Raw genomic sequence first — 25,611 nt, forward strand, 5'->3', positions numbered from 1 at the left:
ACAAACCTGGCTTTGTTTCTTTTGTTTTTCAGCCCTACGTTTAATTAAGTCTCATTTCTAGCATTGTTCAAACTTTCCTCTAGACCTTTGACATTTCTTCAAAGTGCAGATTAATGATGTCATTTGTACCTTGCAGTGCAGATGTCCATTCTTGTAGAACCAAATCTGCTCAAAGCTATCCATCTCCTCTGTTTCTTGTATTCTTAGCATTTTGAGATCTTCCAAATCACCGGTCACTGACATCATTAGCCCCGTCTGCCTATTCCTTAAACGGAAAGGCACCTGCCTCTGCACACACAAGAGAATAGATATTTACCCAGTGAAGAAGAGGGATTACAACTTTGGTTGGAGAAATAAATGACTTTTATTTCCTTTAAGGGTCCCCTTCTCAGTTGTTAACTGTAAGAGCTGGTAGTAGATCACGACAGGTCTGGTATACATGTGTTCATGCAGTCTATAGAAGATCAAACACATAGTACCTGGTGGGGAGTGTCAGTTTATACCTGCATGAGAGGGCGAAGAGATCCAATTTTCTGCCAGCTGCAGAACTTACGCCAGTCAGGAATTTCACCAGGTTTTAGTAAAATCTGAGCTCCCCGATAGTTGATTCCTTCATACAATATCCATCTAACAGTCAAGAATAGACAAAAACACAGTCAAATCTCACATAATTTATAGCTGCCGTTGAATTAAAAACAATTCTTTATCAGATATTTCCTTTAGAATTGTGATTGCTCTTAGTTAAGGTCAGTCCCAAGATCCGGCACAGAATTTAGGGCTGCCTTTGATTTCCTATTCATATTTTATGTTTATGTTTCATTTCCTCATTCAATAGTCTATGTGGACATACGCTTAGACAGAGACTCAAACCGGGAGACAATATTTGGCTAGAAGATTACAAAACACTCAAGAAAGCATGGTGAATGAACAAATATTTAGCTCTACCTTTTTTTGATTAAAAAAAAGAAAAGGAAATCAGAATGTCAATTTTTTGCAGAACTATTGACAAAATTTTCTTTTAAAAGGCACCTACTTTTATGTCTGAGTGCACGCTCCAGTACAAAAGATAATCTTTCAAATTATGCTGAGCTTTGTGATTGTTCTATTTTGCTTTGGCATTCGGAGCTGCATAACTCCAGCCTAAATGGCCCATCTCTCCTGAAGTAAGAATGTGCCACTCCACAGACAGCTCTGTCTCTCTATGAGCCTTTTATTTCCTCAGCAGGGGTTCACACCTACAGTCGGAATCTTGCACATCAGCAGCAACTTTCCATCATTGATCCACTTGTCAGTGCTGCCATCTGCCATGCTGCATAATAGGACCCTGCAATTTGCATCCAATATTTTGAACCTTGTAAAGATTTTGTCTGAGCATACAGGCCATTTATAAAAATAACTCAGTTTTCGTCTTCATCTTGTTTCTTGTTTAGCTTTTCTAGCAAATGTAAAAATAACCACAAAGAAAAGAACACAAAGGCAGCACCTATTTCGACTGACAACCTGGAGGTTTGCTTCTTTCATCATCCTGAAATCCACCATCTTTGTTTTTCAGTACCTTGCTTTGTCTGCAGGGATTTATCTGCTTTATAACAACTCTTCTCTACAATCTTTACAATAATGGCAGACCACAGGGGTGTAGTTTGTCATAAAAGTAATAATTATACTATGGGTGCAAGAAAGCTTCACAAAATGTTTACTTGGCCAAGGATCAGAAAATATTCAAAAGCGATTAAGAATAGCTGGAATTTAGATGGGGAGGTGCTGTGTGCAAACAAACCACAAGCAGATGTGTGTTGAAAATAAAAAAAGAATTGTTTTGTTTTGACAACACACTGGGTTTTGTCTCCAACTGAAACACAAACATGCATGAACCTGTCAAATGCACACCATGTCAGTCACAGCTGACTAACTGCTTTACATTGCTGTATGGTCAGTCTATGACAACTCAACTTAAGCTCCCTCAGATTTGTTACTTTGAAACTGTTTGATGGAGAACTCTGGGGAATTATTTATGAAGATACAGTCAAGATACAGTGGGTAGATCTGATTTACATTTTTTTCTCACATTATGCACAAATATCGGGGCCAACAGAGATCAAAAGAAACTTATTTTCCTTCTAGTGACAGATATGAGCAAACAGCTCAGTTTGAAGCGTTTCATTAGATCAAAAAGGTACGTTTTGAGGTGATATCTGTTAGTCAAATCATGTTTCGTCATCTGTTGTGACTCCCCTTAACATCTTTTCATTATATATATACTGAAAGTAGTTACTTCAATGGTTTATGTTGACTATTGAAATTTATTGACATCAGTATCCAGGTGATTTTAGCTATAAAAAATGAATAATAGAGCCTGGCCAGGTGTGCTTGATAGTATTCCCAACAAACCTTCAGATGAGTGGTAAGAGTAGGTTATGATGCTGAATGGTTGTGCTAAGAGGATACAGAATGACTGTGAGACAGTGGGAATCTGTCACGCCATTATCATTTCAGCGCTGAATTGAAATCATGTGTAATATAGATGGATATGAAAGAATTTGATCACATCAACCAATAATATTTATTACTGTAAAATCCCATATCATATGGTCATATGTACTGCTTAAAGCAAAATGTCAACAATTGTAGCCCAGTTTAAATATGACTAGAATTTTTTTTCTTGATCTTTTATCTTCTACTATGCATTTGCAAAAAATACACATGTAAAAGTGGATATCATATTATATTACTATGTTAGCGTAGGGAGATATCAGCAGCGTTAATGTTCACATGTAGATGTTCAGTATGTTTTAAAATGTCCTAAATACTTTTATGCTGTTAATTCTGGCACGAGTGCTGGATACAAAAACTATCAATTAAAAAAGGAAAGATTTTTTTTTTATTTATTCTGAAGCCATGTTTTCTGGTCAGTTTGTACTAGATTAAATCACTTGTGGCCTTGTGATTGTATCCACAAAGGCTTTTTTTTTTCTTTTGCCTTCAACTTGCTCAGTAATTCTTGTGAAAATCTTAAATTTGCCCCTCACTCAGTAAAATTTGCTGTGACCTGATAAACCGCTCTCAAGCAGCTATAATGTTTTGGGATCATTTAGATTAATACGTCACCAGAAAAAAAAAAAAAAAGGAAAAATTAGAAACGTGGTTGTACTGTACTCACACGCCCCCATCCACCTGCACAGATTGGACTCTGCCACAGCCTCCAGCCAGCTGAAGGTTGACTGATCCTTCGGTGAAAAGCACTCTCTTCCCCCGCAGAGCACATCGCTCAAAAAAAGTGATTGATGGCAGCGAGAACTCCTGCCAAGAAAGATAGAAAGTACATCAACAATACTGCAAGCCGCAGGTCACGCAGGTTGCAATCAGGGTTATTTTAGAGTTACCCTGGAAACAGACCATACTCAAACCTCTGTGCTCACTGGTATATTCGCTGTCGGTAACTACAAAAGACAGGTCTTATAAATTGACCCTCATGTTGGAGTGGATGGTAATTCTTATGTAGTGGACAAGCCCAAGAACTCTAAAGATGATATAAGTTTGGCATGAAATGACAGTCAATGGCTACTTAGTTATGACTTTGTTTTCTTTTAGGTTAAGAAAAAGTAAATCATTGTCTTGCTGCCACATAATTAAATCTGACTTGTCTGAAATTGGCAAGGCTGCCTTGTTGGCTTTTATTGTGGGATGCAAGCACTTAGTATATAAGTTTCACAGAGTGTTAGTATTACGATTAATTGGAACATGATTTGTCTTTTTAAAAAGTCTGCAGTGGAAATCATTGCACTGATTATTTGCCTCTTTGAAGGCAGAGGAAAACCAATTTACAACCTCAATTCCAAAAAAGCCATGAGGCAGTCGCATGTTTACCACTGCCTGGCAACCCCTTCTTCTTTTAGCAACGGTCTGTAAACATCTAGCAACTGAGGAGGCCAGTTGTCGGACCTTTGAGAGAAGATTATTGTCCCATTCTTGTCTTATGTAGGACTCTAGCTGCTCTACAGTCCTGGGTGTGCCAAATGTTTTCAACTGGTGAAAAGTCTGGACCTCAGACTGGCCAGTCCACAACCTGGACTCTTCTACTATAAAGCAATACTGCTGTAATATATATGCAAGACCTTCCCTAAGAAATATGTCTTCTGGATAGGAGCACACAGTATGTTTCTGCCTTGCCTTCCAGCATTGATGTTGCAAGTTGTAAGCTCCAAAGGGCACTAACTAGCTCCCACACCGTCATGTAAAGTTTAGTGGAGAGCTGCAAAGACTATGTACTATATATATATATATATATATATAGAGAGAGAGAGAGAGAGAGAAATATATGGGTGTTAGTAGAACAGAAAAACAGACTTACAAAGCCAACAGTCTGCAGCGAAAGGATGGATGAGCTCCCGCTGACACAGCACATTGCTCTCAGGTCTGGGTAGCTGCCCACCTCTAACACATACATCTTTCCTGTCAAGTCCTGGCCTTCAAATGCCAGCCAGCTGAAAGGCATTGCAAACACACAAGAAAAGAAAACAAACTATCAACACTCACAAGAAGCCCAAAGACAGAATTTCCTGGGATTATAAATTAAAACAATTGCGTATCTACTTGCACATCCTATGCTACATCCCAGTGATTATGTACTAAAGTATATATGATAATTATTACTTAAAGATGAAAAGCATGTTGCATTCTTACTTTTTCACTAAACTAAGCAATAAAATATCTTTTCAGTAATTCAAATTTTTTCATTTAATTTCATAATAAATTAAGATACCTATAGATTCTACATAATAAGAAATGTAAGACATGCTCCCATATGAAAGCTGTATTAGTAGAATGAAAGCAGCCTGTAGCAGGTTCTGAGACATTTCAGCAATTTGAGCAATAGACAGCTACAGCTGTGGCACATCTGCTCTTTAAAGCTGCTCTTGGAAGGTTGTTGCAAAGTGTTTCAAATGCCACTGATTCAACTCATGCCATAACTAACAACAACAGCGTGATGTTTTCTCCACAGCGTGCAGAATTACCCACCTGCCAGCCAAAACCTTGCAGGAGGCCACTGAGAAACCATCCGGCAGGGAGGCTGTGCTGTCCTCCAGGGTTAGGAGAGAGCCCTGAAAACCTGGATCAGAGAAAAGCTGCACCTGAGGCACAAACAGCAAGACAATAAGACTGAGTCATTCTCTAAAGCACGCACTTCACCAGGTGAGAGCGACCACATTACAGCAGGATTAAATGTATTTTTTTTCATCCATTTTACTTCAATTTATTGCCTACCTTAAACTTGGCAGTGTTCTCAAAATCATTCTGAAAGACAAAGAAAGGAAAGTGAGGCTAATTTGGAAAAAAGACACAGAAGAAATGCCTATACGTTTCTGTGTTTTAAGTTAACTCTACAGCAGTGGGTACAGGAGGGAAAAAATTGATGTATGCTTTATAACAGAAGCCAAACCTTAACCATTGTGACTGATATCAATAACAGCAGTGACAGGAATAACATTTCTGGAGATTAGATGCTCCAAGATGATAACATTTTAATCTTTTTCAGGAAGCTCTTTCTAAATCCAAACCAAATGTAACACAAACCAGTGTATCTTTGAGGTAAAATTTTCATGAGGTCTATTCAGAACTCATCTAGCAGTATGGAAACATTTTTCTATTAAATGAGTCTTATCATTATTATCTAAATTTGATACAATAATTGAGCCAGTCTTCTTGCAAGGGCGGCACACTTATTGGTCTACACATCGCTCAAAAGATTTGGCTGGTTTCAAGATGAGCACGATAATTAACAGCCTTGCAGGGAGCTGATGGGTTGTTAGGCTCTATTCGAATAACGGTATCTTTTAGAATGCTACATGCCAAGTGCTTTCCTGCTTTTTGTTTTTGGTTGGTTGGTTATCAGCAGATAATGTCTCACATGTATCTCTCTAGAGTGAGTAACTCTAACCCTTTTATTCAGATCTCTCAACATGCAATCAGTTTATCTAAAAACAGATCACCAAGTGGAATGATTTGTCTAAATTCTTAGAAAAGTCTGTATTTTGTAGCAGTTCAAATAGATTGACCTTAATTTCTGAAAGGATCTCTTAAACTAGACTAACTATAACAGATACAGTGTCTTTTTTAATGTTTTTTAAACCAAAACAACTTTGTGATGAGTCAACCTTGTGATCTAAGATGTTGTCGCTTTCAGTCTTATGACAAGTATTTCCTCCATTGAACTAGGCAGTACATTTTATTGTTATTTTGCTTGTGACTCATGCTCCCAAAAAATAGTTTACTCCATCAGGTTTTGACTGTCACCTCAAAGATTCCTCTGCTCCATCTTAAAATTAATCTGTCATGACTAGTCACGTGCAATGAAATCTCTTGGTGAGCCAAAGCAGGGCTGTCAAGGGAACTGAAAAGTCACCAAACACAAATGCACAACTGTTAGTCATGCGGAGCTACAGAAAAAGCAAAATACACTGGCTGTTGTAGCAACTGAATGTAAAAAACCACAGTCACTGGACTGTCTTAGTAATAACCAGGCCATTTTTCCACCAACAAAAAAGAGCTTCATGGCTTTCTACTGAGTCATAGCTCTTACCATCGTGACAGGCATTACTGAGCCAACTCTGTGCTGCAGCGCCCCCCAATCCTCTGGGCTTCCATACAGGCCTTTCTCCAGAATGAAGGACTCACCGCAGAAGCCCGGCTCTTCAAATACAACCCAGCTAAGAAAGAAAAACAAAAAAAGGGGGATTTACTTTCTCAAAAATTCGTTTCTTGATTCCCATTTCATTTTAAGCTGTGGAGGAAGTCTGGCTTTGATGTGCCCACAATTACTGAGAAAGAAAACCACAAGAATTTGAACCAAAGTTGTGCATGCTCATTATAAAAGTCAACAATTCTTGGTCAGGATCCAACTCGATAATATACTTCAACGTGACATGTGGCATGTCTTGAGTAGAGTTATAACTTGCAAGGCTAAAAACATGTCTCTCTTCGCAAGTCAAAATTAAAACACAAGAACCAATCAGAGGCTCAGCAGTCTAATAGCAGGCTAGCAGCAAAGCAAGAATTTCAATGCAGTGAGAGCCCTTCCTTGGAAAGAAGGACACGATGTTCCACTCCGCTTTAATAAGCATTTTGTTAGTCTCTCCCTTGGGAAGCAGCAATCAGAATTACATGTTCTGCATCTCGTTATCCCTATTTCCTTCTGGTTTGTTTACAGGAAACTTTCTGCCTTTTTTCATCTGATCACAGCGTAAACAAACACATTCAAGGAAACGGCAAAGAAACACCTTTGCATGGATTCTTTGCTTTCCCCACAGCATGCTTTAATAAAGGATGAAAAAAAATACTAAAATACATCGAAATTTAAACAACGTTTCTTGCTAACAGTACTAAGTCATCTACCTCCTCCACAAAATCTACATGAAATCCACATTATCCCCCACACCAGCAGGATGTAAGGCAGTGTGCCCTAATGTCAACACCCTGACAGGGAGGCGAGGTGTGGCAGGCTAAAACATTAGTCAACTTGCTAATCTGTCTTGACCTGTCGGCGTGGGTGGGGCAGACTTGCTGCTACACTTGAGCGACAAATAATGATTGTGAACCAACCAAGACTTTGCTGGAACTTTGGTCTCAGCTAATTATGAGGTTGAACAGCAGGAATTGATCTGAAATGACTTCCAGTCTCTGCATGTCACAAGAAGCTCTCCTCTTTCGTCACAGGAAGGACCGGTAGGAACTCCAGGTATGTTTAAATATCATGTTAAGTACGATTAAATATCCTCATGCATTGCAAAGGACAGAAGAATTAGGCCAATTATCCATTATCACTTCTAGAATAGAATATGTGTCACTTACACACCACCGATGACATCAATAGACTGTGTCCTCATGCCGTAGCCTGTGTCGTCCATGTTAATAACAGGCACTGTGAGGTCAATGTTCACCCCAAGCTTGCCAAAATCTCTGTCGCTGAACATTTTCATGTGTGGAGTCAGGAAATCCTGCAGCAGAAAGGTCAAGTCAGGACAAATTACAGAATGATAAATGACAATTTAGAAAACAAAAAAAAAAAGCCAAAGATGCATTTATTCTAGACGGCACTTCTCAGGCTTTCTCTGTCATGCCCCCTTTTAAGATGAGAGATAATGCCCAGCATGCCATAGCACACCAATTAAATATCTTTCATTAATCACAAACTGGGGAAATTAGCAATGAAGCAGAACTACATTTTGAAATCACATAATCAACAGCATGACCTGCATGTTTCCTGTCAGTGTCAAACAAGTTTCTGTTGTATTCGGTAAATAGTGCTTTTCAGCAACCACTCCTTTGGGATTTGATTGTTTTAAGCCATTTCAGCCATTGGTTTGTATATGAAATATTGGACATCCTGAAGTCACAGGAGGAGTATTTATTGATTTGTTTCTCTTAGTGTTAGCATTGTCAATTTCCTTGGTCCTATAGTTGGCTATATTGCATGTTTCTGGAACAAAACGGTCAAATATTTATGTTCCAAAGCGCATGCGGTCAATACCAAAGAAATACAATGGGGTAATGCAGTGAATAGTAATTTCTTGCATACGTCATGTTATGAAGACTTTATTTAGTTTTGGTTTGTGAATTTAAAAGACAGCAATACCCAGTGCTGATATATGTGAAGTTTGGGAATAAACTTGACCAAAGAAAGCTTTAGCTTCTTTTATTTGTACAGCCAATTCTCCAATAAGGAATGATGTTTTTTTTTCTATCATGAAACAGATAAGTTGGTTCTCCCTGCTTGTTAAATCCAGACACTCACAATCTATCATGGTCAAGCTACTATCTAAATATCTCCGTGTTGTTATTCTTTCTTATTTACGCCAAACTACTTTTCTTAAAGGCGTGCTTGCACAGTGCAGGACTCACAGAAAGTATCAGTCGCAATGACAGAAGCTCTGAGCCTCCCCACTCGCTGCAGTCCAGGTATTCTCCTTCCTCCAGGATGTGCTGCTGACCCTCAAACCCAGGCTGGCTGTAGCCTACCCAGCTGGAAGAAGAAAAAATGCAGGTATGATTATTATAATTGATTAGAGCTACAATTGTAGCTCTTAACTGGATTATATAACCTGAAAATCACTACTAGATTGCAGAGTTCTAAGTGTGCTTAGTTGCAAGCCACTCACAATCCTCCAGTGATCTTTAAAGATCCCACAGACTTCAGCCTCTCTGTAGTAATGCCTCCGTCAGCCTCACAGAAGCTGAAAATATCACTGTCGATTTCCAAACTGGAGCCCTCAAAGCCGGGCTTCTCATATACAACAGCCTGTGATAGACAGAGGACATGGCTTTATTCTTAACACTTGATACAATCTAGTTTGCATAAATATTTCATGATGAAATAACTTTTCATTCAGAGTAGGATCTAACTGTGTATCCATATTTTTTAGTACTATTGTCGAGTAACAGCCTGAAATTATAAATCTAAAAAGAGGTTATTCATCTCACATTCTGGGCCTGCCTCAAAGTGGTTGCTATGAAAATTCCACCACATTACATCTATTTTTGGCTTCAAGTAAGATAAACACAACTATTGGGCCAAAGAATGCACAATACAATAAAACAAGTTTTCCACATGCACACAGCTCAAGTATCACAGTTCGTTGTTTGGTTGTTCTATGCTATTTGTATTTAAAATCTCAGTGCTTATTTTTCTGATTGATGCAACTTCATAACCTTCAAGACTAAAAAAAGAAAAATCTATGGTGGAGAAAACTGTGCATACCTTGACTTCATCGGGTTTCTCCACTTTGATTCCGCCCTGGAACAGAAACATCATCATCATTTTGCTCTCTATTTAAATGTGCTGAATGAAAAGAAGCCTATGAAAAGAAAAATGGCCCTTCTTTAAAAAAAAAAAAAACACTGTCTCAAACATTTACAGGAGTGAGAAAATAAACAATGAAGAAATCATAGAAAGCCTGAAAACAAACTTCAGTCCTACCTACTGCCTTTTTACAGAGTGACAGAGAGGAGAGTAACAATCTGAATGGGCTAATCAAAGCTGCTAATTAACACCAAAAAGACAATGCTCCCCTGTTTTTGTCTTACATGGGAAGACTGATATAGCATGACAGCATTTTATAATTAGCATCAAGCACAGTGTGCAGCTGATTGGAATGTCATCTGTTTTGCAAGATTTCTATCATAAAACAAACTACTGGACAAATGATAAATGATAGCTTTTGACGAAAAGTCAGTGTCATAAGTTTATCCTGAAGGGTGCATAAAAGGGTGTACCAGACTTATTTTGTGCCTCAGCATCTCCACTCTCCTCCACTTTCTTGCCTATCACCTGAAAATTAATGTCAGCGCTCTGTCAACATACATCTAGGGAAAGTATGAGGCCTGTTGGAGGTGCTATGAGTGAGGATGCACAGGTTTTTGTGTGGTATCCATAACATATATAACATTCAGTACATGGATGCATGATGCTGCTGTGCCACGCGTCATATTTCTTTTAATGTGACGGCTTTGCCTGTTGCCTCGCCTTCACTGCTGACTTGACTGAGGAGAGGAGACCAGGAAAGGAATCGAGGATATACAATATGAGAAATGAGAAGAGAGGATGGTGATGCCAAAGGAATGGTCAGGAAATCATCAAAACCTCTTAGAACCATAAATACCTGCACAAAAATGCATTCTCTGGTCCTTCTAAAAGTGCTGAGATGTTTCATTAGACAGCAAATTTGATAGGAATTTGTTTCATGAATACAGATGTTTTTCACATAAAAAAGCAAATGTCATGATAGAAGAGAGAAGTCAGAAAGCTATATCCCCTGAGAAACAGTTACAAAAATGTATGGTTCATGTGGATTCAAACACCAATACTGGCATAGTACTGGCCACAGTACCAAAGTGGTTCAGAATAGCAGATAAATGTATTAAATGTACCGCCTTAAGTAATGTACATTAGATGTTGTACAGAAATACGTACCATTTTCAGTGGTCTAAGAGATCCCACAAAGGGTGATGGAAAGCCCCAGCTCTCGGGAACAGGGTACTCTCCTGGCTCTAGCAGAGATACCATGCCCTGGAATCCTGGGTCACTGAACACCTGCCACCTGAGGAGAGGAGGAACACCCATATAACATCATGTAAAAAAGTCAATCCACAACTATAGCCCCTGATGGTATAGTAATCACGAATAGTCATGGCCTTGAGTGTTTTTTTATTTCTATAAAAAAAAATGATAGGACATGACTCTCACTGATGCTTTTTTTCTTTTTTTTAATCAAATACAGAAACAAGTAGGAGCTGTTTTTTTTCACAGTATGAAATGTAATATTTGATAATTGTACCACAGTACAAGTGAGTAAGTCATTCTTTTGTTTGGATTTAATTATATACCTACTTCAGTCATGAGTCATGCAACTAGAGAAAAGAACAAAAGCTATTTGTTTAAGAGTCAAATATCTTGGGAATGCATTGCTTCAGTTCAAAGCAATTTTCTTCACATTTCATTTTTAGCGTGGGCAGCCTCTTTTGGAAATGTGCCGCCTAACTCTGGTATTTTGAGCCATTATTTAGCACAACACAATGCCTAATATCCAGTCACCACATGTGTGCTTCTGGCAGGAAAAACGGACCATTTTTTTTGGCCAGCGCTGAGGAAGTGATACCAACAAACGATGCCAAGCTCACTATGCCAAACGACATTTAATAACAAAGCCAATGAGTCAGTTCACTCTGTGAGTACAACACAACACCTTATCTGCTAAATAGTTGTTCCCGCTTTTTGCAGAGCAAACACCATAGCAGAAGCTGCTGAACCAGAATTGTTTGTAATTATCTGTTGAGCAGAGATGAGTTAACATCACATAGCATAGTTTTGAGATACTGAAGCAATCTCTGAAATGAATGCTCTCTGCCAAAGGTTGCCAAGATGAGGCCACAAAAGTAGCTGCAGAGGCAAAAAGGTATAGTGCCTTTTTGGGCAGGGCACAAAAAAATGTCCTGAATGCCTACACCTCCGACGTGGAAAAACATTCTGTCCCCACACCTCTGTCTATTTCTCACTCTCCGTCTAGTCCGCACCTTGTTAGTCTTTGCTAACATGCAACAGCAGGACACACATTCCTTGGAAATGAGTGAGAATCAAAATCCAAAAAAAAAAAAAAGATGAACACAAAGGTACAAAGTAATGGTTATTATCTCCCAGGAATCTGTCAAACCCAAACAGAGAAGTTGCCATAAAGAAAAAAAAAGTTCATCAAGCAGGTTTTCCACTCTTCTCTGCACCTCTGATGACAGTCAGTCAGTATAAACAAAAAAACATTGATGAGAACTGGAATGTTCTCAATACCCGCTAAGCACATTTTTGTCGTTTAGTGCCTTAAGGTATTTCTTTTTCACAGTGCTTTTACAGTTTAACTTGGCTCTACCTGCTTCTTCTATCAGGTGTCTTTCTCTACATTGTTTTCCACTGCAGATTGATCATCATAGCATGCGCCATGTGTTAAACTTGCTGAGCATGTGAGTGGCCATCGCACTACTGAAATTTGTGAAAGCTTCTAAATCCCCAGTTTTTTTCTTTCTTTTTTTTTTCTTTACATATTTTGGATTAATATACCTGTTATTTTCCAGTACAGAGCTCACCTCGAGTCGGCAGAGAAAAACAAGAGCCACGTGAAGTCGTGTTCTCAGATTTGCAATGCGTGCTCATGGCTTTTCTGTTGGTTGCCACAGATATGTCAACCATGAGCATGGATTTGCAAGCAATTCCTCTGTTCCAAGACCAGAGGAATGGTTGTGCAAGAATCCAGTACTACTGCAGAGACGCTGTTGATACACATACAAATGACTTTCTATACCCATCTGGTGCACTGAAGTGCTCTAATGTAACTTTTCAGTATTAATTCAAACCGCTGGAAGCCTTGACCAAGTTGGTCCTAAAAGACAGACAAAGTGCAAGACAATATCTGCAGTGGAAAACCAAAGAAAGTGCGTTGGGTAGAGGTGAATTGTGCTACCCAGTGGAAAAGTCCCTTAAATGTTTTATATCTTAAATAAAATTAAATTCTCCATCAACAATACTCACACTCCAGAGTGCACTTGGATTGAAGCAGTATTAAGTGGGATGCCAAATGAGCCTGTCTCTATTGTATCATCATGGTATGGTGTTATTCTGCCAAGGCCCTCTGGTTCAGTGAAGAGATCAATATGGGGGATGCTGTAATCCTACAGAGAGGGGGAAACAAATAAGAATTATCAGCAGTCGCCCACACAAGTCCTTCGGTAGTTCCTTCCAGTGAATGTCAGAAAGTTAACAAGCTGAGTTGTATATTTCTCTCTCTCGGAGCAGACTCAATATAAAGCAATTTCAGATCCGATGTGAGGTGGAAACAAAGTAGATAGGCAAGGTGGGGTAATGATAGTTAATTAGGGCACTCACCCTGACAGCAAGTCGAATAGAGCCGATCAGCATTGGTGGACTGTTTTGTGCTTCGGTTTCTGGTCCTGGCTCTGCCCACACATTTTCCAGATTGACGTTTCCCTCCTCCAAGGCGATGATGCGTCCCTCAAAGTGAGGCTTCTCATAGAGCACCCAGCTGTATTGTAAACACGAGTATGTTATTAGATGGCCATAAAAAAAAAAAAGGAAAGAAAAAAGATGAATGAATGAGGCAGATACATTATAAAAAGTACGATTTTGTCAATACAGACATCCTTAAGACATTTATGGAAGCACTCTTATTGGTCCCTTACTGAGAGGCAGTTGTATACTCTTCTGCCCTGTGAATACAAAATAAGCTGACAGACACTAAGCTTTGCCTGGCTGCCTATAGCTCTCTAAAGCTCACTTGTGAATGCAAAATATTTTGTCTGATAAATCTGTTCCCAAGTTTAAATGTAAAAGCAACACATTGCAGACTGTGAAGATGGTCCACAATGCTGGAAATAAAAGCCTGAATGGGTCTCTCTGAATGCTTGTTGGGCATGAGTCTTTTACATATTTGTTTTAGTTATATTCTGGATTCAATCTGAATCCAGTTTTTATTAGATTTTTGTCTTATGGTGTAATGCCTGTTTTTCTCCCTTGGAGTCAAACACAAAGATTCCTGTCTTTATTTAACTTAATTTACCTGGATGCAATTAGGAAATTAGTCTGCAACCATCTATCCAAGTTCCAAATACATACAAATGCAAGAAGTTATATAACTCAATCGCTATTTTTGGGGAAGCACTATTGTGCAGCAGAGGTATTCCTTATGACTACATGTTTTCGGTTCATGCTTGAGCACAAAAATGAACAAGCACACACAGGCACATCTACAAATAGATAAGGTAGCATGTCTGCAAGAGGGCCATAAAGAAAAAAGCTTAAAAATTCTCTACGTCTGTGCATTCTGGCTGTATGATTTCCACACAGAGCAAAACGTTGAGAAAGTCCAACTAGATGAAGCCAGATAAGTAACATGGATTAATGAGAGTTATTGGCTTTCCAGAACAAACCATGAAATACATTCTTAGATTAACTGTTGCAGAAATAGACTTTACACCTATTCAGCAACATCCCCTAATGGAGGCTAAGGAAAGCAGATAAATAATAAAAAGAAAAAAAGGCAGGTGTTACAAAAAGAGGAACAGAAGTATGATAGACAATAGTGGACCTACTGAATTCATATGTAGCTTAAAAATGAATATTTACTAACTACTGCTCTTAACGGAAACCCTCATATTCAAAATACTCATGGAAAGATTTTGAGAAAGATTTCTCATTTTGCATGAATCACTGCATGAAAATGTATCATTATGTTACTCAGGCATCGACAATGAAGACAGTTTACAGTTTTTAAATGTTTTCTGACTGGAGTGAGTGCTGACTGATGCACTCATGCACAGGGAATAATAAAGCCCGGCTGTGGGCCTGGTCTGCAGCTGAATACATTTCCATTATAATTCAGGATAACGGGAAAATCTTTGCTTAATATGCAATCTAGTTGTGTGAAATAGCATCCAAACTACAAGTATATACACAATAAATGTTATTAAAAAAAAGTATGTTGTGTTGTAAGTCATGAACAACGAGTTCAGTTAGAAAAGATGGCACTACACTGATATTTCACCAAATTAGTCCTGTGATGAGGAGCATTAACAGTCAACACTGGCCTCCCAAAGGCACTTGACATTAATTAGAACACTCCTTTGCAAAGCATTTTTATTCTGTCTGAAGGTCCGTGTTGTTTAGGAATACTTACCATCCTCTAAAAACCTTCACAGATATCTGAGGTGAGAGCTGCAGTGACGAAGCATCGGCTACATCCCTGTAAATCTCATATGCTTGGCCACTGAACTGAGCTTTTTCAAACAGCACCATCTGTGTAGAGACACAAAGGGAAGCTTTATAAAAATCAACAGATTAAGCAGGGAGAAAAAGCATTCATTATTCATTCTTTCATGTTGAAGCAGGATTTGCATAGTTTTAAGAACTGCCTAAGATAGTGGCACTATTCTCTGTCTCTTTTTATGCTACAGTTGGAGCACACTGATGATTATCCACACCAAACCTCCATACAGGCACACATTTATGAAAACCAACAGGCGGCAGTGTTTATGGGAGGAATTATCTCAATGTACTGTAACGCAATATCGAAGTTTGCAAAGAACAAATTAATGAACCACAAAACAGTCTGCTCAAGAGATTCCTTTCTGTTTATTATTCCCAGGGCCCTCATCAAAATTCTAAAACTTACTCAAAATGTCTAAATGTAAGTGAGTGGAACCCCAGCACAGCTGAAGCAGGGGGTATAGTGAATTAATACATAGCTTGTGTGTAGGCAGGAGACTAAAAATCCCAAGCAATAGGGGAATAGGGCTTTGTTACAGCAACTATAATGAAGTTGAACAATAATGAAGAACCATAACCTCTGCACTGTGTTGGCAGCAATGAATCTATGATTGAAACCATTCCCAGCTGAGCATTTGACTAGACTTTTTTTCTTTTTTTAATGCTCTGTTTACCCCCAAGTACACCATATGAAAAGCAGATGTTTTCACAGAACAGAGAGCTGTCTGTTCAGATTCTTTTTTTCCCTCTTGTTTCTATTCTGCGGGTAAATTTATGCCTACTGTACCTTTCCAGGGCGTTTGTGAAATCCCTTGACGTGCTTTATCTGGAATGCAAAAGCAGATCATTAATATTGTCACAAATACACTGGACACTGCAAACATCTATGTAATGCCAAACAAGTTAGTTTTGTGCAGCAGCTCTGTGTCTGTGGATTATCTTGACCTTTCAGTTAACTTCCAGGTACACAGTGGTTCTGTGGGAGCATACAGCTCTGATTTCAGACTAAAACACACCACTGACTGACAAACAGGTCAGAAAAGGCTCTTTAGGCCTTCTAAGGTGACTTTAAATTTTGGCAGCTCCAAATAATAGTAAAAAGTGACTGAAAATTGTCACCAGGAGCTACCAGAAATATCCAGTCAATAACACTAATTGATTTGCTTCAATGAAGCATCCTTTAAGCCAAAAAAGATAGTTGTTGACACAGTAAACATGTAATTAATTAATTATCTCTAAATGCATGCGTTTACAGATGAATGTGCAAACATCTGAACTTTTGCTTCAGACAAACATACAACCACGTGCTTATGGATCCCGTCATCATGACTACTGGTTCAAGTGGAACCCGTGTAGTTAAAAGCAAATTAGATAGTTCTTTCCTATAGATGCCCAAGGATATTCTATAAAAAAATATTGATAATTTATAGACTAAATGAAAGGTCAGTCAATCAATAGATTGTCCTTTTAATCGCTTTCATTACACTATAAAAAAAGATCTAACCAAAATTCTGAAATATTGAGTAAACGTTTTTATATTTAGTTATTTATGTAAATAAGCATATATTTGATGTGATAAGACAAAACCTGTTGTGCAGTTTTCAGTACACTTGCTAGACCAACAAGTCTTAATGTCAGCAGGCAGCTAGGGAAATTTCATGGTGATTGACCATTTTTGATCATTTTTCTTGCAGCATCTCTGGTAAGGTTAAAGAATTCCCTCAATATATCAAACCCAACAACGTCTGTAGGAGCTCATTTAGAGATGAAAGGCAAACACTGAAACCTTTAATGAAAGATTATTTTAGCCAAACAAATCCTTTTTTTTAAATGTATACATCAATGATTTTCACATAATATTACTATTATTTTATTAAATTTTCTAATTGTTTCATGTGTGAGATTTATTTTGAAGACCAATTGGAGCTGTAAAGTTACCCATTTAAGTTTGTTAGAAATCTGTCATTACTTTAGAGCAGTGATTTGCAATGCATTATGACCCATTTTTGAGGTGCCTGTAAAAGATCCTGTTGAAATTTGAAACTGTGCCTAGTCTTTTAGAACAGCACATATCTATTTCTAAAAGCAAAATGACACAGATACACTTTCCAAGTAGCTTTTTTCAACCCTAAACTTGCTCTATAATTTTGTGGGAAATTGTTAAGCGGGTCTGATAAAAATGGCTGTAACTTGAGGAATAATTCATGACATCAATAACTACAATTCCTGTGTCATATGGTTTCATCTTTTACCAAAAATAAAAACAAACAGAACTGACGTGAAGTAATGTTGTAAAAAGTTGTTGAATTTACACAGAATAGCCCTAAAGCATCACCAAAACCAGCTTATTTATTTACTCAAACCAAGTGATTCCAAGAGAAAAGTGCTACAAAATAGCATAAATATGGGAAGCTTTCTAACATATGACAGCTAAAAATTAGAATTTTTCCATGAAAACCTTCTGTGGTGGAGCTTTAAGAGAAACCAAGAACAAAAATAGTCTCCTGCTCTCCTGCCAGCACAGCAAGATGGCAAGTATTCCAGAAAGTCTAAGCTGATACTTGAACTGCCCGGCAGTATACAGCTTTAATTTGTACTATTACACCATGAAGCATCCTGTGTCATATGTATATAATGGACAAAGCACACTTACATTGTCTCTGAGTATCTCGTGCGGCTGAGCCAGAGGCGGCTTCAGCTCAAGGGGTGTAGGGTGGGTAGTTGGAGGACTACCAGAAAAACGTGGAGCTGCAATCTCAGGGAGAACCAGACTTGGTTTTGCCACCACATCTGTCTTACCTCCAGAGACCAGAGATGCCATTTTTCCAATAAACTGAAGCAAAAAAGATAAATAGTCAGGCGAGTTGTTATTTGTGTCTCTGATTACGTTTACTATCATTTACATCTCATGCATGCACTCATGTTTTTGGTTTTTTAACTCACCTACAATAACATTTCTTAGTTTCAGTTTTCATTTAATTCATTTTTTAGAGGGAAACTAACCTCTGGTTTGATTTCCTCCAGTCCTTGTACGCTCTGCATTGGTTTTGTTTGTTCTTGTGGGAGGTACTTCTCTAAGTAGTCAGGCAGCTTGATGTCGTTAAAAGAAGGAAATGGAGGACCTGAGTCACTGACCACAAGCTCTGCAGTCTGGACTTCCTCTTTGCTCTGCATGGCTAGAGTGTCTTTTATTGCAGCTGTGGCCAACAGGCTTGATGGGGCTGGCTGGGGCAAAGGTAGAGGGCTAAGCTGGGGGGCTTCGCTAGGCGACACATTCCCTGAGTCGGTGCCCTGTGCCAACGTTTGAACTTCATTCTTCTTCCCTCTGAAGTTGGAGGAGGTGAGACTGCTTAAGACACAGCTATTCTCCAAGCGAGACTTAACTTTGATCTGATCATCTTTCTCTTCCTTGACAACCTCCTCATCCTTTACAGGGCTCTTATCTTGAGAAGATTTTTGAGTTTCCAGGCGACTAAACAGCATGCTCCTTTCAGTAAAACTGGCCCTGGCAGGTATCAGGCCAGATTTTGTCTCTTTGCTCTGGAACTTAGTTGTAAGGCCAGGAGTTGAGTCCAAGATAAACTGAGTCTTCTTACTCAAGCCAAATGTAAACTCCTCAGGGTCAAACGGCTTCTCAAAGCGGTCCTCTCTGATGGCCGGCATTGCAAAGGGGGGCTGAGGTGTCCGAAGGTAGTTGTGCTTACGTGGTGGGAGGGAGAATGGGGCACAAAGTTTCTTGATTCTCTCAATAAAGTCATCATCATCTAGCTCGCCAGAGGTGTCCAGGAGATTGCTCTCACTTCCAGAGGAGGTCAATTTTGCCTGTTGGAGTTTGAGTTTGTGCTTAGGAAAGTCTACATCTAGCCAGCTAGAGGGGACATCTTGCTGTTTCGAAGAATCATCTTTGCTTAGTCCAGGTGGCAAATGAAGCTTCCTCATGGATGAACTGTGAATTGAGCCTGGGATCAGCTTGTTAGCCTCTGGGAAAGTGGCTCCTTTTGGAATATAACTTGTATTGTCTTCAATTGGTTCCTTTTTCACTGTGTGGAGTTGTGAATGTGAGGAAGAATTGTCGTTAGCAATGGGTGAAAGTTTATTCACCGGTGGAGTGAATTTCTTCTTAGCTGTATTATTTTTTTCATCAACTGTGGAGCAAGAAGTGATATTATCAGAGGGGCTCCGAGTTATTTTTGTGGCTTCTCTCAGTAGAGAGATATTGCTGGTGCTCTCTGTATTTTTGGATTCCCCGGGCCATGTGTCGCTAAGAGCTGATTTCAATATTTCTCCTGGGATTTTATCTTCTGGGGGCACTGATTTGACAGCAGAAGGTTTTACAGCATCACGGTGCCTAACTCCCTCTGTGCTTGCAGACTTACAGTCAGAAATAGAAGGCTCTGCAGCAGATGAATCTTTCTTCACCTTGAGTGTTGTAACAGTATGTGCATCCATAATCACGGGAACATCATTAGTGACTTTTGCACTTGCTTCCTCATCTGCTGTAGTTGCTTTGGTGATAGGCTTTGAGTTGGATAACTCAGCATCAGCTGCATGTGTATATGAGTCATCAAATGAATTCTCTGTTTTTTCCACAGATACAGAATCAGGTGGGAGGTTTCCTGCAGTCACCACTGGCTCTCTCTCCGTTCCAGAGCTTTTTGGAGGCTGTATTTGCAACTCAGGAGGTGCATTTGTGGCTGTCTCTACCTCCTGAGGCTCTTTATCATGCTCTGTGCCACTCACAGCCTCATTAGTCTGAGAGATGATACAAATAGCAGCTTTTTCTGGATGTGCAGTCACCATGTGACTGGCATTTCGTGTTTGAACAGGGAGGGCTGATGGTCCACTGGTCTTTTCTGATAACTGACTTGCTGCTTCTTGCTTCTTGGCTTCTTTAACACTGCCATCTTTCTTTGAGATACCATGTCCACTGTTTGGACCCTTGGCCTTTGTGGGGCTTTTGTCTGAAGGCAGGAGATCCAGTGTCTTGTCTTTGTTTTTCTTCTCATTATGATTTGTTTTCTCACAGCCAACCAATTCTCTTTCCTTTACATCAGTCTCAGTTTGACATATGAGTTCTGCATCCTTGTTTTGGGTTTGCAGTGTTTGTCTTGTTTCTTCTTCAACAGACATCCTTCCTTTTTCTTTACTTTCTGATTCACGCTGCACTGACAACTCTTGATCTAATTTGGGCTGTTTAGCGAGTGGCTCCTGCTTAACTGCAGGAGGTTTCTCGAGAGGCTGATCAACTAAGGGGGTTATTGATGGGGAAGAGGCTGAAGTTTCACTTCTGTCCTCTGAGGTATTTCTTCTTCCCAATGTGAATGCAGGGCTGTGTTTCTCTGTGTTTTCCTCCATTTGGGGTAAAATAGCAAGCTTCTTGTCAATAGGCTCCTTTGTTCCACTGCTACAAGAGGCAGTATCGGGTTCATCTTTGTTGACAGGTGACTCAGGTGATCCCTCCTGTCTGGTGGGTGGTTTGTCAATATTCTTCTTCTTAAATGAAGTATCTAAGAGCTCCTTCTGTTTGTCTGACACCTCTGTTTCTCTTTTAAATGCCTGTTGTTTCGTGTCATTAAATGGCTGTTTATCTGATGTGCCCTCTGAAAGTTTATGAGATGATAATGAGACTTTCTCTGAAAGTTGTTTGGAGGCAGAGGGCGTCTCCTCTGTACAATCCACCTGCTCTTTTTTAAAGGCAGTGACCTTCGGTTTGTTTTGAACATTTGGGCTTACGGGACTTTTTGGTTCTTTACTTTTCCTCTTTTTAGAGTGGGAGCCGGATCTGTTTGGGCCTTTGGGGTGTGGGATTGTGGTATTGGTCAGATCTGAAGAATCATCTCCATCCTCTGCTTTCTCAACACTGTTTGGTTTTGTATCCTGATTTGCTGTCTTTGAGACCACTTTTTCTTTTGTTTTGGAGTCAAATACTTGTACCTCTGAAGTGGAAATTTGCTCCACATCAGCAGAATTGTCTTGCCTGTCTGGTTTTGATGTTGGGCCTGAATTTGGTTTTGTATGAGTCTGCTCTTTAGTATCTAGTTTAGCCTGATTGTCCAGTTCAAGCAACGTTGATGACGCAACTCCCACAGATAAGGTGGATTTTTGAGATATTCCTGTCTTAGCTGGCACTTGAGTAGCTGCTGCTTTACCTTCTGCCTCTAACATCCTCCTTACTCGCTCCTTGATTGTCATTAGCTTCTCCCTTGCAGGTGATGAAGAGCTAGACCTGGCTGTGCGTTCAGCTGATCTTGACCTCCGCTCGAACAAAAGACAATCTTCTTTAAACCTGTCTGCGACTTTTCTGCTTGGAGAGACGTCAGCACTCCTCGGGGTTTGGAGGGTCCTGTTATTACCCCTGTCTTGCTTTTGCTGCTCAAAGAGGTTGATTTTATCTGCAATCCTACTAGCAACTAACTTAGACCCGTCGACAGCCTTCTTTGGGTCCTGAAGTCTGCAGGTAATGAGGAAAATATTTAAAATCAAACAGAATCAGTAGCATTTCAAGATAAATGTCTTAAAACCATCCACATGCCAGAGAAAAATCTCTGAATAATTTCTTAATCACCCAGAGATAAATATGACCTCAATATAGATCTGTACTTGAAGACCAACCCTAAAGCACAGGGCTGAACTTTGTGTTCTGACTCACACATTTGCTTCACTCTGGACACATTTGTGTTATTTTTACCCACAGCAGTTAACCCTTTTGACAGAAATGCCATGTTTAACAAAAGCAGGAGGTAACTAAAAACTTAAATATTTAACCCTTTAGGATACAACAAACTAGTATTATAAGTAGACTGTACAACTGTTAGACACTGTATAGAAATGTAAAGAATCATTGGTTAATTCATTTATAAATCAGCATGTAACTCTATCTAACTTACCTTGCATCAGTCTCTGTTTTGAGCTTTTCCTTTGTTTCATCACTGGTATTCTGCAATGTTGCAGTTAAATCCCGGTGGTCTCCCAATTGATTTTTCTTTGGATTCAAATGCACATGTTTTGAAAAAAACTTCACTTCACTCTGAGAAACCTTAATACTCCTGCGTTTGGACTCTGGGGTCTCTGTCTTCCTCTTTACATTGTACAGGCTGTCATCATCCTCCATGTCTGCGCCCTCAGCTACCTCATATGCCTGAGTGGCGGCAGTGACTGGGGCTGAATTCTGGAGGTTGTCCAACTGCTTGGCCATATCAGAGCAGGAAATCTTATTTTCCCCTCCTTCAGGTGAGGTTTTCAAGGTGGGGTTATGCTTGAGGGAGGAGCCTGCAGATGCTTCTTTCTTGTGAATGTCTGGACTTTTACCCTGGGGACTAGTCACTGAGTCACCCGATGAAGGGAATCCTGCAGTAGGTTGAGCATTTGCTGGCTTTTTTTCCAGCGGGCTGTTCCTGCTATCTCCCTGAGAGTTCTTCTTGGCTTTCCTTCTGGCAGTGTTTTTACGCCCCATGTTGTCTGCCTCTGTTTGTTCTTTATCAGGCTCAGGCTCTAACTGTGAGTCTTTGTGTAGTTTCAGTGACACTCCCACTACAGCACTGTAATGACTCTGTGCCCCAACAGTGGTTCTCACATTTTTCTCTGCACTTGTTGGGTTATTTAGTGAATCAAAACTTGTTGATGACTTTGCCTTAGGGAGAACTTTTAGGCTTTTTTTGACTGTGGTGCACACAACTTCCTGTTGATCATAAGAGCCCTGGCCACGCTGAATCACACTTGTCTCCTCCAGGTACACATGAAGCCTGTTGCCTGTCTGGGCATGCGCTTGTCTCTGTGCATGAGGCTGGGTGTGGGCCTGGTCAGAGTCCCATACCACTCCCTTTTTAGATGAGGAGGACAGATCTGTTAGATGACTGACATTCTTCACAGGATTCCCAGTTGCTGAAGCACCGTTGCTGTTCTCCTCCCTCTTCTCGCACGGTCCTGTTCTCTGCTTCCTGCACTCCACAAGCTCCTCCTCTTTTGTACCTCCTACTTCTGCCTCAGTGCTGCTCACAGCAGAGCTGCTTCTGTGGGCAGACTGCGTGGCGTCCTCCTCTTGACAAGGGAGAAAGTCTCTAAGGGGATTTACTAAAATGGGTTTCTCCTCCAGCCACTTTTGTTTCTCTGCCTCGGTTCTTACAGAATTGCCACACTTCTCATCACCCTCTGTCTTCTGACTGCAATCATTAGTTGATGAGGCATTTTCATCAGGTGCCTTTGGAGTGTTTCCCTTCCAGGGAGATAACCAACTGCCAATACGACCCAAGACTCCAGTACTCGACTGCTGTTCTGGGTTCTCAGACTAATGCAAAGCAGAAAAAACAAACAAAATAAATGTCACATTACGCTTGTATCCATGGTTAAAAACATGCATATTTCAACTCAGTATGTGCAAACTTTTGTTAGAATGTGAACAAAAGTAATTACACAAAACAGTGGAAATATAAAATGTCTATGAACAAAGAAAGCGTGTCAAGGCTTGAGATTCATAGAAAAAATAGAGTAGAGTATTCATAGACATTTGTCGTGCAGCCATGCATCTCTGACCATAGCAAAGACATGCAGTGGTGCTTATAACCTGTAAGCTTACCGTAGAAAATACCATATCATTCAGACTCTTTATGTAGGTTGTGAACATGTTTTTGGGTTTAGAACAAAAACTCCTACAGAGCATAAAACAAACACAAAATCATTCCACCAGATTAAACAATAGCAGTGTGAAAGAGCAGAAAAACATAATTTTAAAAAAAGTTTCTCCGCCTCAGGAAAGTGATAGATGACACAGAACTTTCTAAATTACAGCAGTCTCAATTGTCAGTTAACGATCAACTCACCCTTAATTACAAGAAGAAAACTGTTCTCACGCCTCACACATGTAAACAGCCGTAAAAGCGTCCAGATTAGAGATTTTTCTAAAAACGCACATTTGACTAATGGACATGTTGGGTTAGTCTTTCTGGTCTCCAGTTGAGCATCCCAAAACTGTTTGAGCGAAGTAAGTGCGTGCAACTGAAGTTCAGCCCCTTTAGCAGAGCGCGCACAGCCCAGTGGATAAAGTGATGCCTTCAAAAGTGGCTCGTAAATCTTATACATCAGTGTCACTATGAAGCCGACGAGTCTTCAAACGATTTTCCCACGTCAGCCACTCAGCTGCAGTTTCATTTTAGCCTGTTTGTAAGTATGGCTGACGGCCAAGTTCCAGTTTTAGTTTGTTTTAAATTAATTAGGCTGCCTGTAACTTAAGAGTACATTCCAAACAAACAGATGAAAGAGGAGTGTTATTACTGTTCTTATTCTGAATAACATTTTATCATCACTATCATCACCATTGCTAGATCATGTCTGTTTGTGGAGCATTACTGTAATGCTTAAAGGAACCAGGCATATCTGAAATTTTGAAACTTCAAAACGCCTGTTCTATGCTTATATACGTTACTTATTTCCCTCATATTCCATATTGCTGCCGCTCCTCATACTACCTTCTCTCTCAGTTAATTTTAAATTCTCTCTCTTTAAGGCTTCCATCTTGAAAGCCCCTCTACCTTGATTGGTCAGCTGATGGCACAAACATGTCAAATGAGAGGCAAAAGTGAATACTTTGTTTATGCATATACGTAAAATAAGAAATGGCTGCCAGTGATGGATTTTGGACAGATTAGGTTTAGTTACTGCAGCGCATGGTAATAATTTTCTTTGATGTGGTATGGCTTTGTGTTTGCAGACATTTTACATGCATCAAAAAGCACTACACACACAGACAGACTATGTATAAAATCATCATTATCCACACCTCTACTGCTGATAACATACCAGTGCATGGGAAGCTTTGGTGACCGAAAAGGTCACAAAAATAGGAAAGTGTTCAAGTCCGCAGAACCCCAATCAGTTTGCGAAGACAGGAACCATGTACCCTACCATTGTATGATCTTGTTAAGTGAACATGACTCAATGTACAGCTGCTCTTATATCTTGTGTTTGAAAGGCTACTGTTGTGCATATACAGTCGCAACCTTTTGCCTCACACTGACTGTCAACAGACAGATATAAATCTTGTGACAGCTCTTGGCTCTAAATCAGCTTAACTACAAGGCATGAATTAATTAAATAGCATTCAGAGATGGTGCAACAATGCACATAATTATCAACTTTTAATCACTATGAATTTAGAGCTTGTGTTATATTGATGTGAGTCCACTGCAAATACTTTATTCTTTGCTGTAGTGTCCAATGTCAAATGAGCCAGAACAGCAGTCCAGACTGTATCTGTTGATACGCTTTGCATTAGTGTCTCTGCAGACTGTTTGTCTACTCCA

General features: G+C 39.7%; 1 protein-coding gene across 2 annotated transcripts in view; it reads right to left on the minus strand.

The window, feature by feature from the left end:
- The window catches only part of LOC140266626 (uncharacterized), a 28,371-nt gene that overhangs the window by 1,333 nt on the left and 1,427 nt on the right, over positions 1–25,611 (minus strand). Inside the window, exons 1-21 of one of the 2 annotated variants that reach the window (XM_072361656.1) lie at positions 24,133–24,414; positions 23,889–23,961; positions 22,204–23,600; positions 18,320–21,767; positions 17,970–18,149; positions 16,104–16,142; positions 15,228–15,346; positions 13,421–13,577; positions 13,067–13,206; positions 10,964–11,090; positions 9,752–9,787; positions 9,153–9,292; positions 8,896–9,016; positions 7,846–7,991; positions 6,578–6,704; positions 5,263–5,292; positions 5,017–5,129; positions 4,349–4,481; positions 3,158–3,297; positions 504–627; positions 130–288 (exon numbers count right to left, since the gene is read on the minus strand). In XM_072361656.1, the coding sequence (XP_072217757.1) occupies positions 130–288; positions 504–627; positions 3,158–3,297; positions 4,349–4,481; positions 5,017–5,129; positions 5,263–5,292; positions 6,578–6,704; positions 7,846–7,991; positions 8,896–9,016; positions 9,153–9,292; positions 9,752–9,787; positions 10,964–11,090; positions 13,067–13,206; positions 13,421–13,577; positions 15,228–15,346; positions 16,104–16,142; positions 17,970–18,149; positions 18,320–21,767; positions 22,204–23,600; positions 23,889–23,936 (6,924 nt within the window). In that variant the 5' untranslated portion in view covers positions 23,937–23,961; positions 24,133–24,414. Of the gene's footprint in view, positions 1–129; positions 289–503; positions 628–3,157; positions 3,298–4,348; positions 4,482–5,016; positions 5,130–5,262; positions 5,293–6,577; positions 6,705–7,845; positions 7,992–8,895; positions 9,017–9,152; positions 9,293–9,751; positions 9,788–10,963; positions 11,091–13,066; positions 13,207–13,420; positions 13,578–15,227; positions 15,347–16,103; positions 16,143–17,969; positions 18,150–18,319; positions 21,768–22,203; positions 23,601–23,888; positions 23,962–24,132; positions 24,415–25,611 lie in introns of those variants that run through there. The other variant, XM_072361657.1, reaches the window with a different exon arrangement.

Source organism: Leuresthes tenuis, unplaced genomic scaffold (assembly GCF_036924035.1).
Source record: "Leuresthes tenuis unplaced genomic scaffold, fLeuTen1.0.hap1 SCAF_13, whole genome shotgun sequence".
NCBI classification, from domain to species: Eukaryota; Metazoa; Chordata; class Actinopteri; order Atheriniformes; family Atherinopsidae; genus Leuresthes; species Leuresthes tenuis.